General features: G+C 32.3%; 1 protein-coding gene across 4 annotated transcripts; it reads left to right on the top strand.

Moving 5' to 3' along the window:
- Positions 1 to 274: 274 nt before the first annotated feature.
- Positions 275 to 16,111, top strand: LOC149897645 (MTOR-associated protein MEAK7). Of its 4 annotated transcripts, none has more exons than XM_090116231.1 (11): positions 275 to 382; positions 1,340 to 1,502; positions 10,016 to 10,148; positions 10,527 to 10,618; positions 11,148 to 11,344; positions 11,667 to 11,803; positions 12,157 to 12,303; positions 12,860 to 13,086; positions 13,778 to 13,963; positions 14,930 to 15,049; positions 15,858 to 16,111. In XM_090116231.1, exons 2-10 carry the CDS (start codon positions 1,341 to 1,343, stop codon positions 15,038 to 15,040), a joined length of 1,392 nt encoding a protein of 463 aa, XP_089972357.1. In that variant the 5' UTR covers positions 275 to 382; position 1,340; the 3' UTR covers positions 15,041 to 15,049; positions 15,858 to 16,111. The 4 variants fall into 4 exon arrangements, with proteins under 4 accessions (XP_089972357.1, XP_089972358.1, XP_089972359.1 ...); XM_090116232.1 differs by lacking the exon at positions 275 to 382 and adding an exon at positions 402 to 574; XM_090116233.1 differs by lacking the exon at positions 275 to 382 and adding an exon at positions 670 to 824 and having other exon boundaries at positions 1,340 to 1,469.
- Positions 16,112 to 16,900: the final 789 nt, after the last annotated feature.

Raw genomic sequence — 16,900 nt, 5'->3', positions numbered from 1 at the left:
AATAAATCAGAAAACAGAATACAACAGAAGTTTACTGAAATTTTGTTTGTTTAAATTGATTATAACCCATGGATTGTATATTAAATCATGTTTTTTGTCTTTAATTCAACTCAATTTTAAATAGGTAATAAAATAACAATTAACACGAGAATTAAATCTCGGAAGTATCATCATTCGCTCTTAAATAATCAATTATGGATTTATAATATGGATATTCATTTATCGTTTTTAAGCAACTCTGAAATAGAATCTTTTTATATCAGTCGCTTTATTGCAGCGGATCATGATAGTAGTGTAATGTGGAGTGTAATTTTAATTTAATGTTTTATTTTCGATCTTTGTTTGCGCACCATTCGAAGTGATAAAAAAAGTATTTTGACAGGTAACCACAATAATTAGTGACGTTTTAAATTTTGATTATTTTAAAAATATAAATATCGATCACTGATAATTTTTGTTGTGATTGTCATCTGAAAATAACTTATAAATAAGTGCTAATTTTGGTTTAAAGTTGTACAAAAATGTGTTACAATCTTACCTGATATAAATTATATATTTTAGCCAATATTTTAAGGTAAAATTGAGTACTTTGATAAACAGTTGTCCTAAGATTGTTTGTATTCGTCTTATTACCAAGATAATCAGCTGAGGCCTGAGAGTTCAATATCATTGAAGGCTGTGACAGAAATAATAGTAATTTAAGCGGAAAAATTCACACTCGTGACTGTTTACATAGTAAATAAGTCATTTTATATATTCACAATTTGGTAATCAATCATTGAACCAATTTAATCAACAATGAACTACTTCTCTTTTCTGAATATGTAAGGATATTTTATATTTAATTATTTATTATTTATTGCACATATAAAACAGATATTTTCAGAGTAGTTTTTAATAAAATTGAATAAGCATAGTCCATAGCATTTATATAAATTGCTACACACATACCTACACATTATATATTCTACAATTCCATTTTATATATTTTTCACTCTTATTAGAAATTCTTATATTTCTTCATCTTCTGTAAGTTTTAGCAATTATTGATTTATCTGCTTAAAAAAAATATAGTCTAAATTATATGAGGACAAGATACATGAATCTGTATCTAATTAAGGAAAATTAATAAGCATGATGTACTCCATATATTGTAAATTCTAAAAATGAATCTCAAAATATCAATTAAACACACTCCAGAAATTAAAGTTGATCACATTATTTTATTGTCAGCTGATAAAATATTTGTTTCCTCTTTTACAATTTTAGTTCCAAATTTTTCTTAAAACCTAAATATTTCTTTAAACCTAAAATAAGTTTTTAATATCTTCTCACATAGAATGGGCAACACTAGTAAAAAATTAGCAGCAAAGTGCACTTTACTCACAAAAGAGGAGCAAAAATATGTAGCGGCAACATTCAGAGCAGCAAGTAAGAACTCGGAGAAAATAAGAGAAGAGGATCTCATCGTGAGTGGAAAAGTAGATGCAGTCCTGTTAGAAGTGTGTTCATTTTATCATTTGCTTTTTTTTATTTTTGACTCTGGTTCTTATAAAGCTTATCTGTGGATGTTTTTTTTTATTCGGTCAATATGCACTTTTTAAATTTAGAATATGTTATCTGCTTCTAGTAGATTAAAAATTGTTCTTTTCTTGGTTATAATACTTATAATATTTTTAATAACTTGTTTTTTTTAAATTAAATTTTCAAAGATATAGCTTTATTTGGACCAAAGTCACATTATGTACAAGTTGACTTGTAAGTACTAAGGCAAAATTCATTTTGTATGTTTGTCCTTAGACTAGTCGATAATTGGTCACATTAGAATCATTTTGTAACTAACTTGTATATAATGTTATGTGTGCAATTTTTGAAATGGATTTTATGACATTTTTTGCCATACAGCATGATTTTTTTTTATAGAACTAATGCAATTTATATAGATAGAGTAGATTTCGTCCAGAATTTTCTGCTTTCATAGTTTTTTAAATGTTTTTTTGCAATAATAACCACAAAAAACGCATACCTAGATATCTAAGGAAAGTTTTTCCAAGGTTGTTGTTTTAATAAGTAACTAATCTCATTTTGTTACAAACTATAGTTTTTTTGGAACTAATAAACTGAACTGATCTTAGATATTTTTATTTGTGCATAAAATCCATTTCGTATGTATTTTAATTTTAGTCCTTGTCTCTTAGATTTTTGTTTCTAATTATTTATGTTCCAATTTACAATAAGCCTAACTATACAATGTATGTGTATTGAAACCTAGTTATTAATTTGTTCACAATATTTAAAATATTTTTATGACAAATATGAAATATTGTGTTATTTTAGCCTTTTATATTAACCTTTTATATTTCCAAATTCTACGAATTTTCATTCGATTAATCTGGAGTTGATTTTTTATGATTTTTAAACACGTAGGTACTTAGCTAGATATCTCAAAGTTAAGTTTTATCAGTACATAGTATAAAAAAAAAACGCTGTCTAGTCTTTAAAACTACGCAAACGATTAAGATGCGTTTTTTTTTATAAAAAGAGCTATTCTCGAGAAGGAAAGCAGGCCAAGCCGCGGGCCTAGCTAGTATGCTATAAAAGTCTCCTTGTATTTAAAATATTTATCGATTATCGTTAAACGGTTGGCACAGTTGCTGTCGCAATAAATATGTAAATTTATGCACACTTGCATTTGAGGGTATTTCCAATATTTATGATGTTATAGATTTCAGCTGTGACGTCAAATAGTTCGTAAATACATCAATGTCAAACATCGATTAGCATAGAGAAACCGCCAATTAAATATGTGTAAATTCGAATAAAATAAATTGTAATTTGTAGTATCTACTAGCTGCCCGGATTCGCAGGGTATGACCCGAGATAAAAAATATAACCTATATGTTACTCATTAAAGATGCCGCTGGTAAAAAATAATCGGACGAAACATTCCTCCTTTTTACCATTAGTACGTAATTTTAGTATCTTTAAATATATTTTTTTATTTTCAAAAAATAACTACTGTATTGGTTTATTTGGTATAATACGCGGGAAGTAACTGCAGCGCTGAATGAATTGTGGAGGGGATACCGGCGGACCCGGGAGACGTATCACAAAAAAATCCCAACTCATACTGATTTCGCGGTTTATTGTTCTTAATATTCCATAATATACGTCTAGCTTTCACAAAATAGCATAATCGCTCATTTTGAGGAGAAGTCTGGTCACATTATAGGTGAATTCGCTTATCCATAATGATAATAAAACCTGCGATCTATCAACAAAATTCCCAAAAGAAATCTGTTTATTTTTATAAACAAAAGTTTCAATCCGTAGGAGCTTTTAAAAATTCGTGTCGATAGAACATTCATAAAGTGTTTACGAAAACTTCAATTGTTATGTATAAACTTAACATCAATATAATAAATTGATGTTCTAGAAAGATTTCTAAGAAAATTTTCTATACAACATTAAACAGAACATATGCGTCTTGTCCTCTTTGATATTTTCATACCACTTTTATAATAATATTGTTTCTCAAATGCCTTTTCTTATAACCGTAAATCACTGTTCGGTTATTTTGCATAAAAAAGAATTACAGCCTTGCTTTTAACACGGGAGGCATTATTAAGCAGAAGGTTTAAAGAAACTAATGATGTCTAAAAGCAACCTAATGGAATCGATGGGATCGTTCGCACTACAAGTGACCGTCGATTACTTTATTGCTAAATGAGAGTATGTGTGAGTGTTTGTAATGTCGTCCCATGATCATAATAACCTAAAGCAAATCTCTCATACTTATTAAATTAAAAACTACAAGTACATCTGACTCAGTGGATACAACGTAAGCTCGTACCCAGTCGTAACACAGGGAATGTTTGCACATTTTGATTTATTGCTCACTAAATCGACGTGCTGGCGTAAATTTTCGTAGATTAAAATAGAATTATAACACGGGTGGTATGTGAATCGATTTAAAACAATCGAATCGGTGCGCAGAAAGGAAACTGTGGGCGGTACAAAGGCAGGTGATTAAGGACTGACGACTGACAGGAATTTTTATGGAGCTCTTTAAAGAGGTGCATCTGTGGTTGTTTAATGGAATGGTAAATACAGACTAGTGGACGTTTTTTCACGAGAATATTGCGATACTCATAGTTGTTTTAGTTTCTTCTGTAGTAACGTAGCCTGTAGCTTTGCTGGTACTGTTGGAAATATTGTATATTTCTAATCAGTTCCTTTCGAAACTTACATTCACCAGATACGTTCTACTCTAATTAGTGGGCAGTTTTTACATAGATTCTGATCCACTTGGTAAATTGATTCACACCCATAATTTACTACACATATAACTTCATATCAAACATCATATCGAGTCATTACTTCAATGGAAACAAACAAAGCGGCTTTGTTTGTCAAAGCCACAAACAAACATATTATATAGAACAGGTGAGGGTGTGTTTGCTCGTTAGTGACACTCCTCCGACCTCGTCTACCTTATGTTTATTTGCCAGACAATTGCCCCAGCTATGTGATTGTATACGATTGACTTTTATTCTTCAGAGGTTTTGTCTTTATCTGAATTCAGTCAATGTAGAAGGTATTGATTTGAAGTTAGAACTGAATTTAGATTGCGTCGTTGGGAACCAATTGTTTGCTTTAGAAATATAAATTGGCGGTTATATCAGACCTAAATACGTGTTGAATATTATTTTAAGGCTCTTATACAGTTTATTTCTATTTTACTATTCACAATAGCTTATATTTTCATCGCATAGCGAAAAAATAATTACCTCAAAACTCCAAATGTCTCGTGCCCAATTTAATCCCAAGTTTTAGAGTTCTAATCAAGTATTCTAGTGCACAATCTTCTCTTTCTATAGACGTTTTCCTCATTCCTAAAGTAAATTTAAATAAACTTTTACCAAGTTTCACTCTTGTACGAAATTATCGTTGAATATTGGTTAAAAACAGCATCAAAGCGTCGGCGATCAGAACAAAAGAAATCGCGTATTGTTAAATTACTCTAGTTATTTCTGGGCAGAATGTTTATCAGATCGAATTCACTTTACGTCACTCGCCAAAAGCATTAGAGCCAGACAAGGGTTAAAACAATTAAATGCTATTAGTGAATAAGAAATCTTTCTCTTCGGATCGGTAAAAACTTGCCAATGACAGATAGGGCTAATAGGACAAATTTTTAAGGATCAAATGAAGTACTCTGACCTCTTGTCCCTATTACGTTCTCTTCAGGTGGAGAGACCCAGAATCACCCATTAGATGAGGAAATGAAAGGAAACGATTCACTATACATTAGCCTGCCAGGTGTGAAAAACACCGTGTTTCTGGATATGGGTCACAAAAACGACACAGTTATAAAATTACGTGAAAATTTTGCACACTAGTTTTATGGGCGTAGCTGCAAGCTACTGAGACGATTATTTCTTTGTTAACTGCTTGTAATTTACGCTTATAGCTCTGGTTTATTATCGTAAACCTGGCAATTTGAAAATAAATTTCATCCAGAATATTAGCTCAACAGATTTCAGGTGTCATAAGTCAGCCAATACACCATGTACATGGATTTATATTTACTAAATTGAAACATAAATTATTATGAAAGATGTAAACATGATGAGCGATCGGAAGCACACTGTTTATTTTGCCTGCAAACAATAGAGCGAAAAATGTTTATCTTGTGATATGGCGGTTTCATGAGCTGAGCGATTTTTCATTTTCATCGTGGGATTGTTCCGAAGACTGCTAGTATATTTGTTTAAGTAACACATATATATGTGTACATATTTATTTAATTTATTTTATTTTATTTATTTACATAGCAGTTGTATAGTGTTCTGAAAAGCTATGTACTGTAGAATTTTTCGTTGCAAGGCATTTTGGATTTCTGCTTGTGGATTTTTCACTTCTCAAACTAAAGAAGAGCAATATGCAAAGGAATAAATGGCTTATTACTACGTGCTAAAGTTCAATTTACAATCAAATTTTAAATGTTTCCCTACGAATAAAATGCTCAATGAATACTGGAACGGCACTGACATGCACAATAATCAGTGCACTAAATATACATAATAATAAGTAATTAATTCACATTAATTTATTCGTAAATCGCTTTGCCGGATACCGTCAGTATCAGACTTGTATCAGACACTGCTGTATTATGTTAGCACCGTGCGCTGAAGAAAACCATGCCTACGACATAAATATTTAATGCTGATGTGAGATATTGGTTTTTTTCGCGTGTTTGCTCTAGTTTATATTAAGGAAGCTTTAAATTTATCTCATATTGTGTTCTATATAGAAGAGTCAACAGAATTGTATTAAAATAATTATGAGTTATTGCCATAAATTATCAACCAAAACGTTACCTCCTACATTATATTGTGAGGTGACAAGGGCGATATTCATTTGAGATATGAGCTCCACATTTTATTCCATGTAAAATATAAGGAAAGTTTTCTAAATCAACAATTCATTATTATAAACATAAAACATTATACTTTCAACTGTAAAAATTGATTCCTTTTTTGATGCTTTACAGTCCACTTAATTTATAATTTCCGTGGATACTGCTAAAAATAATGAAGTGTATATTCAAGTCCAATTTACAAAATCTACAAAACCTATTAAATAAGCACAGTTTAAAATTCTTAATGGAAACAGATAACGAGTTGTTAAAAGTAGATCGTTCGTATTAAAATACACATGTTATGTCAAAACGCGTAAACGTAGAGACATTAAAAAATCATAAAGCATTTATGTTCAGAGAATAAACTGAGATTACTAATTACAATGCACTTATTCTATTTTCATTGAAGAAACTAGTTCGTTCTAAATATTTTGAATATAGGTAATTAATGTTTTATGCGTTATCGTATATTTACGTTTAAAATGTTAAATGTCTGAATTAGGGATGTAACGATACCGATACCGATACCGATATATCGGCCGATATATCGGCAAGCCGATATATCGGTATCGCCGATAATAAATCAACCGATACCGATATTTTTTTATTAAATTCTGTCTTTTCTTTTATGTTTTTGCATTGTATTCATTCATATTGTTTTATTTCTGTTTCTGTAATAGTGTTAAGGAAGAGCGGAACCTCCTGACACAAGCATTTTACTTGCTTACTAGGAGTGTTCCAATCACAAATTTGTTTATGTAAAGGAAAGAAATAAATAATTTTGAATTTTTTTAATTTTTAACGTGATAACGTTTTTAAAATCGTTTTAGTCGGGTGACATGTTCATAAACTTGTGTCACACCAAAACCTCACGAGCGCGATCGCAGGTATAACGAGAGAGAGACGGACCGATCTCCCGTTTCATCTCGAGCGCTGCCACTGCATTATGTTATCACGTAAACATCTCGATCGTAAACCTACTTTACAAACAACCAATTTTTTTGATATCAAATAATTCCGCATAAAAAAAAATCCGCGCCCGATGAACGATGCGGGAGGCCGCCCGCGCGTGCGCACTTTGTTTTCTGAAAAAACTACCAATACTGCCGTCCTTTAACTAAAAAGCCGTTAACCCTCAAATGGTCAATTTTCAGTTTTAAATGTAGGGTGATAGAGTTCAGAATTCTCTATCTTTCTGTCAAAGAATCATTTCTCTAGCATTAATAGTTATAAATATATGAAAATATTGTAAGCCGTTAAGTAACACAATTTTCAGCGATTCCATAACTTGAAAGCGTCTAACCAACACTACTTCGCTAAATTTCCTTTAAAGTACCTTAACCGCCAGATTTAATAATCATTTTTTAGCTTTTTACTTGACTAAAAGTACGTTATCAGATTATACTTGACTATAGGGACGCAAAAGGACTATAACTGCTTTATGATATGCTTTCATATAACGATTCCAATGGAAATCCTTACCTTATTTGCAGTTACTCGCCCTTAACGCTTTTTTAGTTAAGTAATTTTATTTAGGAAAAATTCTAATAACACTTTTTTGCTTAGCTACAAAGCAGCTAACCCTCATTTTTTAACTAAAAGGCAGTTATCCGATTCTGGTGATGCATCAATTATGTAATTTACCCCTTGGGTGGAATTAGTAATCGACTGTCAAGCAATGTACTAGAGATGGTGATACAAAAATTGTTAGGAGTACACTACCTTTGACCCGCTGACGGGGAGTCCATTTTGCAACTATTGCTATTTTTTCTTATCTTTATATGTATTAGATTATTAAGATTTGTATTTATTACATTGTAGCAAATAAAAAGTTTTCTACCTCCTGCTATTTTCCACATATTCTGGTATATTATATTTTCTGAATGTGGATGAAAGAGTCTTCTAATCATTTGATAAGCGGTTCTACATTATTTATTAAGAGCATCCCACATGTAAGAGCTTGAAGCCCTATTGAAACCAGGGTGTATTTTTTCAAAAACCTTGTGCACAAGTCGTAATTTTTTTTTCAGGAAACGATTTATGTTTACATTGTTTGTGGTTCTATATGTACTCACATATCCGTGACTCGTATGATGGCTTCGCAGAAGAATATTTATAAAATAACGTTAAAATTGCAAGTCTAAATGAATATACGGTTCCAAAAAAGAAAAGCGAGAAGATTTATCTCAATCTTAACCCCTTAATGAGCCACTGTAATGAAATAAACGTGAACATGACGAGAAATAAAGGTTAATTTTATCGAAAACTTAAAAGAGTCATTTAGTAAAAGAGTTTAAAATACTTGTTACTCACAATAAGACGCTAAAACCATTAATTTAGATAGTGTTTAAATCCTTAATACTTAAACCTAAAAGCTTTTGATCCTTTTCCTTTCCATTAGTTGACCTAGAGGATGTAATTCCCGAGAGCAAAGCCTCAGGCAGCAGCAAATTTTTAACATTAGTAAGATTAAAATTTAGTACAACTATATAGAATCATAGTACAAAAGCATCCAAAAGCCCTTAAACGCTGATTATAAAGTTTTTGAAATTTAAATTAAAACGAAAGTCATAGCTTAAAAGTAGTTATAGTAGCTTAACGACGTTTTAGGTAAGCATTTTATTACTAAATAAAAAAAAATCACAAAATGAAAATAAAAATACTAAATTACTTAGCTAAAAAGTCGCTATGGTATGTGAAAGGCGGTCTTGTCCAGTAAATAGTTAAAATTTTCAGATTATATGCTGAACTAAACGAGAAAAAGTGAATTTAAAAATAAATTATAACAGTTTTGTTGTTTTTTGATTTGGCATTTTTATTTAAAAGAACACGATTAACAGTTGTTTCTGTTAAATGTTGGTAACTTTTTATGCATTTATTTTTCTACCAAGCCATCGATATCGGTATCGGTATCGGTATCGCCGATACATTACTACAAATATCGGTATCGGTATCGTATCGGCAAAATCATGTATCGTTACATCCCTAGTCTGAATGTTCGTGTGTATGAATTTTTATATAAATAAGTTTTACGCTCTATTCTGAACCGACTTCAAAAAGAGTTGCGTTCTCAAATCCACTGAACTTTCTTTTAATACCTACTTGAAAATATTTCTGTTTTCGGTATATAATCTACAATATTTCTGCGTTTGAACTTGGTTGTACACGATTTCTATATCACGTACTTATACCTACTTCTTGATATCGAATATCGATTTAGAACAGTACCTATAAAAACAATCAATGTTACATGATTGCATAACAAATTAGCATTTGTGACGAATATTTTGGACAAACATATCACGTGTTTTGGGTTTCTATAAATATATACCATAACCTTCTTTACTTTGTAATAGTAAAAGCCAAGAGGAATAAATACTTTTTCGTTCGTAATAGTATAAATGTACGAGGAGAATTGTTCCACAATACGGACAAATCGGAAATTAGGTAGATACCTACTTGTTATTAGAAACGAAGTAGGAAAAACTTTAGGTACTTACTCCCCCCCATTGAACTAAGACAGAGTTCACTCATACATATTTCTATTCTAGATCTATATATATAAAAATCTTGTCCATGCATGTGTTTCAGAAATTCTGGGGTCCACAAATAGACCCAAGGTTGGCGCAGTACTTATCAAATTTCCTCTTCGGATCTGGTCAGCAGAAATCACCAACGGTTGACTTCAATCGATTTGCTGAACTGTATGTTTTTAATGTGAGAGGTATGTTGGTACATACTACATAGCTTATAGTAAATGACTGGATATTCAACTTTAGCTTTTTAGAGTAAGGAAAAATTTAACAGTTCTCGCTGGAAAATATTGTGGTGTAGTAACTGGTGAAATGTGTTCTATTTAATAATGCTGTCTCCTTGCAAAACTGTTTAGCGCGTAAGAAATGAATCTTACTGCTGCTATGGCCAACCTTTGGCTTTGGATTTTCAAAAGGGCTTAAATAGTTTCTAGTATCTTTAATCTTTTCCTTAAATTCGTTTACGTTTTCCTGTAAAATATTACACTACTGTACTATAATCCTAATGATAATGAATATAATATTGGATTTAATTCTTATTTCTTATACATCGAATCCCATTAATACAGGTACAGTGGACGAAAGAATGACGGTGACGTACAACTGTCTCGGCAAGGATTACAATGAGGAAATCGAACTGCCGTATCAGCTGCTAAAGGAGGTATGTTATAGCATTGTGCTAAGGTTAACTGCTTACGAGTGTAAATTAAACATTGTGATATAGAGGTAAAGGCTTTCTAGTAGATTAATGGATAATGTCACGGTCTGGGTCAAAATGTAGTATAGAAATGTTTTTATGAAATTTTGTAAGATATTTTTTTACTGTTAATTAATTACCTGGTACAACTTCAACGTAAAATAAGGTATCGTTGAAAGTTTTGACATAGATAGGGAAAATAAAACTCAATATGGTTTTTCCGATAGTTAAATGCAATAGGTAATATCGGTGTTTATTTTCCGCTAAGCTGGTGAAATATAGTATTTTTCCAAGGACACATACGGTAATCGAAAACAAAAAAATCTTTTAATTCATACAAATTAGAGTGACAAATATAATTTTTATTTTGCACAAACAAGCTTTATTCATATCAGCCAAAGCCATTTTTTTATCAGACAAAAGACAACAACTTTCAATATATACCTAGTGGTATGTCGTCGATAAATTAACCCATATCAGACGCAACTTGCAGTTTTGCGAGAGCATCGTGTCCACATACATCAAGATCGTCAAGTCCTCATCAAACAAACGCGTTCGAGTATGGATTGACAAGGGATTCAGAGCTAGTGCATCTTATGTACAAGCGCTGGGGGAAGCTGTGGCTGCTACTATAGGGGGAGACTTGGACTCGCCGCACCATCATTGTAACGCTCAACAACTTTCCAAATGGTAACTTAAATATACAATTGTAGGTAAAAATTTGGTGGCCATATTAACTAATAAGTCCAGAAAAGGGGCTGAAGAAGAAGTTTAATTATGGTCCGGTCCTATTATTAATACAGAATATAAGCAGAAATCTGCAGCAAGAGAACTTTAATTGACTTCAAATCTATACGTAAATAGAATAAATATACGAGCTAAAGTAGAAAATTATAAATAATAACAAATTCTGAGCATCATTTCGTAATATAAAAGAAGTAGGTGAATTTTACATAATAAACGAGGAGTTTCAAATGTGATTTGTTAAAAAACATTTTGAATACACTTGCAGGCTCCAAACGAACATCCTCTTAAAGCAGCTATCCGAATTGGTATTTGTGAACCTCTACGGTATAAACAAGAGGTCTGGTGACGAGAGCCCCACACCACTACCACCAGGACCCCCCTCGTTACTACCGGCTATTGATGGTAAGGATATATACATAGACAAATATTAATTCACAAACAAGAACAGAAACTGACAAAAAATAATAACAACACAGAACATTACAAAGAAATAAATATGAAAACAATACTACAATTAGAATTAAATCCGAAGCTTTCTTGTATGTAAATAAAAATGCAATTTCTTTACCTACATCGATTGTTCAGAAATTCATTTAATAACATTTCATAAAAAAATTAACCTTCAAAATAACATTCAATTTTTTTATCAATATAAATATTAAATACCTATCATACGAACAAAATGTATCCTTTTATACCTACCTGAAAGAAATGTCTTAAAAGATCATGGAACAAATGTTTTATAATATTTCTAGGTCTCGAAGCAATGCCAGACTACCCAGCGTTTATAGATTTATCGCACATAGTGTGGATTAACAGTCACTTACCTCAGAAGTACCAACATAAGTGGCGCTTTTTGTTTTCCTCTCATATTCATGGAGAATCATTTTCTACTATGGCTGGTAAGTTCAGACATACATATACAAATATACATATAGTTACATATACACAAAAAAATACGTGTGGCACTCGGGGACTGCCACGGTAAAGCTATTGCATGGTATGCCTTCAAGCCACACCTCCGTGCCCGTCGGAGTGGGGAGCGTGAAGTTTGTTCGTTACGGAATTTCTGGATTCGGTCTCCGCGCTCAAGGCCCGCGATAGAAGCTATGCAATAGCTTAATAATTTACTAAACAGATCATGTAATTAAATAAGTTCCAAATATTCAAACAACTGACTTTTAGAAGCTGAATGTCCGAATTGTTTGTTTTGGAAATTTTTTTATGTTTATTATTGGCAGTAACAACAGAGCTGGGAAGATTAGTATCGAAGATTTTTTTTGTAAATCGAACGATCAACCCTGAATTAAAGTTCGCTTTCTGAATACCGTTGTTGGGAAGAAATACCTTCTCAGCAAAATGCGAATTTGTGCTCTATTTCCTACACAATAAAGTTCAATTACACTATTTTACTACAAATTCACTACGAAACTAACGACCCTAACGTTTATCAAACAGGTCGAATCCAAGAGCAAGGTCCCTCCGTGCTAATAATAGAGGACAACAGCGGCTACATATTCGGGGGCTTCGCCACCGCGTCGTGGGCCTGGAGCCCGAACTGGACGGGCACGGACGAGGCGCTGCTGTTCACGTGCGCGCCCCGCATGAGAGTGTACCCGGCCACTAGTTTCAACGACCACTATCAGTACATGAACCACCATACCAAGACATTGCCCAATGGAATGGTGAGATTTTTATTACACGCTTTATATTAGCTTCACCTGTATGTTTGTAACCGACTTCTTTGGGCGCGATTTTGACCCACTTTAAATGGCCAGATTTCGTTCAAACTTTGTAGATTTATGTAGGACCGATGACAATACAATAATTTGATAAAATAAATAATAGTTAAAAAAAATAAAAAAACATGCGTTTTATATAAAACCGAACTAAAAGATTGTTTTTTAGTTTTTTTTAACTATTTTTATTTTATTTATACTAGCTTTCAGTTTGTGACTTTTCCCCGCGAAAACGTAGGAAATTCCCATGGGATTGAGTAGCATATACTATCTCCAGTCTTCTAACTGTCTCCTATCTCCTTTGGAATTTCCCTTAAACACGCGGGCGCACGAGCGTATAACAGTTGTCTATTAGATGGTATGTTGGACATGTTTTTCTTTTCAAAAAAAAAAAACTTTCTGAATCATTTGCTTTCTTCTGCCACTATATATTTTAAGAACGTCAAATATATTGTACTATCTTATTAACTATCTTTTCTTTCATAATATAAATTCGTGTTTACATTGCATTGCAATAAATGAAGCAGTTTCACTTCAGCAATCCGATCGCCCAACCCTACAATAATACATATATTATATCTAATTTTAAAAAGACCTTCAACAAAAACAATATACATCAAACAATCTCAATTTCCAGTTAATGGGCGGCCAGCTGGAATTCGGTGGAATCTGGCTTCCAGCGGAACCGTTCGGCGAGGGCTCGTCAGCGGAATCCTGTTCCACATTCCGCGGATATCGTCGCTTGAGCAAGGAGCCGCATTTCCGCATTCGTAGTATAGAGGTGTGGGGTGTCGGGGATAAACCGGACTTGGATAAGGATGAGGTCAGTTTTGCGGGTAGTTTTTGAATAAGTGGGGATACATTTAAATTTAAAGGTTAAGTTTTTGGAAAGGCAACAAGGAAAAGCGAAATTTATAATACTCTTAATACCCAATTGATGAAAATAAGAGCGTTTATTTTAGGGTAAATTGAACAAGGACATGTCCAAAGATTAGACAGGTTATATATTTGGATTTATAAACGTTTATGAGCTGCAATTTTTCTCTTCAATCCTCATGCATAAAACAGATAACATCTCGCTCGCTTACACGAGTCGGGTAATTACCTGACTTTTGTATTGCCATTCTGTAGCGTGTATGTACAACGTATATATAATGTTACAAACATCTTAGAATAGAAAGAATAGAAAAATTGTTAATATATTTACTACTCATTGGTTAATTAAAAATTAATAACTTCTTCGTATATACAGCACGAAGTCGTATCGCAAAAGAGTAGCGTGTTCGAAGCGCACAAGTCGGAAATGAACTTTATGCATATGTTAGGGAAACCGCTGTATAGTGAAGATTTACCTGAAGTTTCGTGAATTGTGCGGTAAAATTATTATTTTACATAGATTTGACATATTTTGTGGGTAGTTGGAAGTAATTGTAAGATGAATTGTAGAGTATGTTGTACCTTACAAGTTCTAAATGTACTTGTTTTATTTCGATTGTTTCGTATAATACTCATTTGTATTTTACGAAAATAAATCTACGAGTTATTAAAGCATAGAAATGGATTTATAGATTTGTGTAATATAGTAGTAATAATAATTGATAAATATAGTTAAAATTATTATGCTTTGTCTATAATAAAGAAATTATACAATTTTAGTGTTTTAGTATCTCAAAAAGACTACATTTAATAAAAATATTATATTAATGTTCATTATTTTATAGTGTAAAACAAAAACACATAAACATCTTTAAAATTTAATGATATATAACTAAAATAATTAAAATTACAGGATGAACGTGACACAAGTATATTAGACGCAAACCCAGAGGCCAAAGCTATACTAGACATGGCGGGTCGCACCAGACACAGCGATGGACTCCGAGAGGAACCGCCTTTATAATGTAAAGAGGTATACTTTTTAGTTATTAAGCTATTACATAGCTTCTATCGCGGGCCTTGAGCGCGGGGACCGAATCCAGAAATTCCGTAACGAAAAACCTCACGCTCCCCACTCCGACGGGCGCGGAGGTGTGGCTTGAAGGCATAGCATGCAATAGCTTTACCGCGGCAGTCCCCGAGTGCCACACGTCTTTTTTTATTATATTTCTTGGTAAATTCATCTACTTCAAATTCTATATTGACTGACCGGTTGGCTTGGTTGGTAGTGGCCCTGCCATCCAAGCCAGAGGTCATGGGCTCGATTTTTTTTTTTTTTTTATAGAAAGTATAGTATAGTATGGGATCAGATCGTGCCGTGTGTGAAAATTGTCCTGAAATATTTATATTTTAACACAAATGTAGCAATGTCTTATTTTTACTTTATTTTTATAGGTCAATAAAATTGTTATTGTTGTTTTATCTTAATTAATCAAAACCTTTATTTCGTAAATAACATGAAATAGAATAAGCTTTCTCTCTCTCTCTAGCGACTCTCAAGTATTCAATAAGTACCAATTTAAAATAAAAATGTATGCGTGTACTAGAAGAGTACACACGTAAGAAGTGAAACTTCTTTCCTTAAAAATTTCACGAGTATGGCGTAACGCAAAAATGTCACGCGTACGGCGTAACGCAAAAATGTCACGAGTACGGCGTAACGCAAAAATGTAATGCCACTATTAAAAAAGAAGTTTCACTTCAAAAAGCTTGTTATTATAATTCTTAATTAATAAAAGAGGCATATAACTTTCATAGTAAAAAAAATATTTCTTTTTCAGGTGCACCAAAAGGATCTAAACCGCTTGAATTAAATTATTTTTAAGCTAAATCGCTAATTGTGCAATATTGAATTGTAAACATTGTTATGTCCTTATTTATTATCATGTAGTACATCTTTGTTCTTTAATTCCATGTTACATTTAAAACAATTCCTTACGATCACTGCATTTCTGATATAATTTAAATATCAATTTTAACAGGTATGTATATACAAGAAGCTTATATCTAATACACTGGAGATTTCAGTATGAACATTAACACACCTAACTTGGCAAGTGGGTTAGTCCGGGATACATCGCCCATTTTTGCAAGTGATTACTATCAAGCTAATTTTTCGTGAGGAGCTTTATTTTGATGAGATGCCCAATAATTTCATGTACAAAACTCTCGATTGTGGTAGCTACCAGAGGAAACAAGGATAAAATATTTTGATTTGATGGTTCTCAAATATTAATTACTAACTGAATGTTTTTTTTTGTTCAATCTCAAGATAATTATCTAAATTATTCGAAAAAATATTTGTCCTACAAAATCTATGGTTTGATCAAAGAGTCCACCTTTCCAATGTGTATCGATAACGAAGTCATCATAAATGATTACTAACCAGCTGATTTTTTTATTTTCACTTATTTAATACTTATATAATTCAACAGACATATTGTCCTACAAATTGCGTAATAAATATTTGAGAACCGTCAAATCAAAAATTTTTATCCTTGTTACCTCTGTAAGCTACCACAATCGTGAGTTTCGTACATGAAATTATTGGGCATCTCATCAAAATAAAGCTACTCACGAAAAATTAGCTTGATAGTAATCACTTGCAAAAATGGGCGATGTATCCCGGACTAGGTGTGAAAGGGATAAAAAAACATACAGGCGTCATTCAAGGTCATATTTTCTTGTTACAAGTTAATGTTCATACTGAAATCTCCAGTGTATTAGATATAAGCTTCTTGGGTATATATGCCAAATTGTTCGATTTTGACGTATCGTCATAGACAAGAAAACCATAGAGAATAAGATTTTTTTTACATTGAAG

This window comes from Colias eurytheme, chromosome 25 (assembly GCF_061535395.1).
Source record: "Colias eurytheme isolate Ceu_HAF_F1 chromosome 25, ilColEury1 Martin Lab GWU primary, whole genome shotgun sequence".
In the NCBI taxonomy this organism is placed as follows: domain Eukaryota; kingdom Metazoa; phylum Arthropoda; class Insecta; order Lepidoptera; family Pieridae; genus Colias; species Colias eurytheme.
This window is presented reverse-complemented; position numbering and strand designations above follow the sequence as displayed.

Excerpts from the sequence above, each read along its gene's own strand:
- LOC149897645 (XM_090116230.1), top strand. The coding sequence starts at position 799 with ATGAACTACTTCTCTTTTCTGAATAT. Across the intron at positions 10,619-11,147 it reads CGTATCAGCTGCTAAAGGAG|TTTTGCGAGAGCATCGTGTC; the intron begins GTATGTTATAGC and ends CGCAACTTGCAG. Across the intron at positions 12,304-12,859 it reads ATCATTTTCTACTATGGCTG|GTCGAATCCAAGAGCAAGGT; the intron begins GTAAGTTCAGAC and ends TTTATCAAACAG.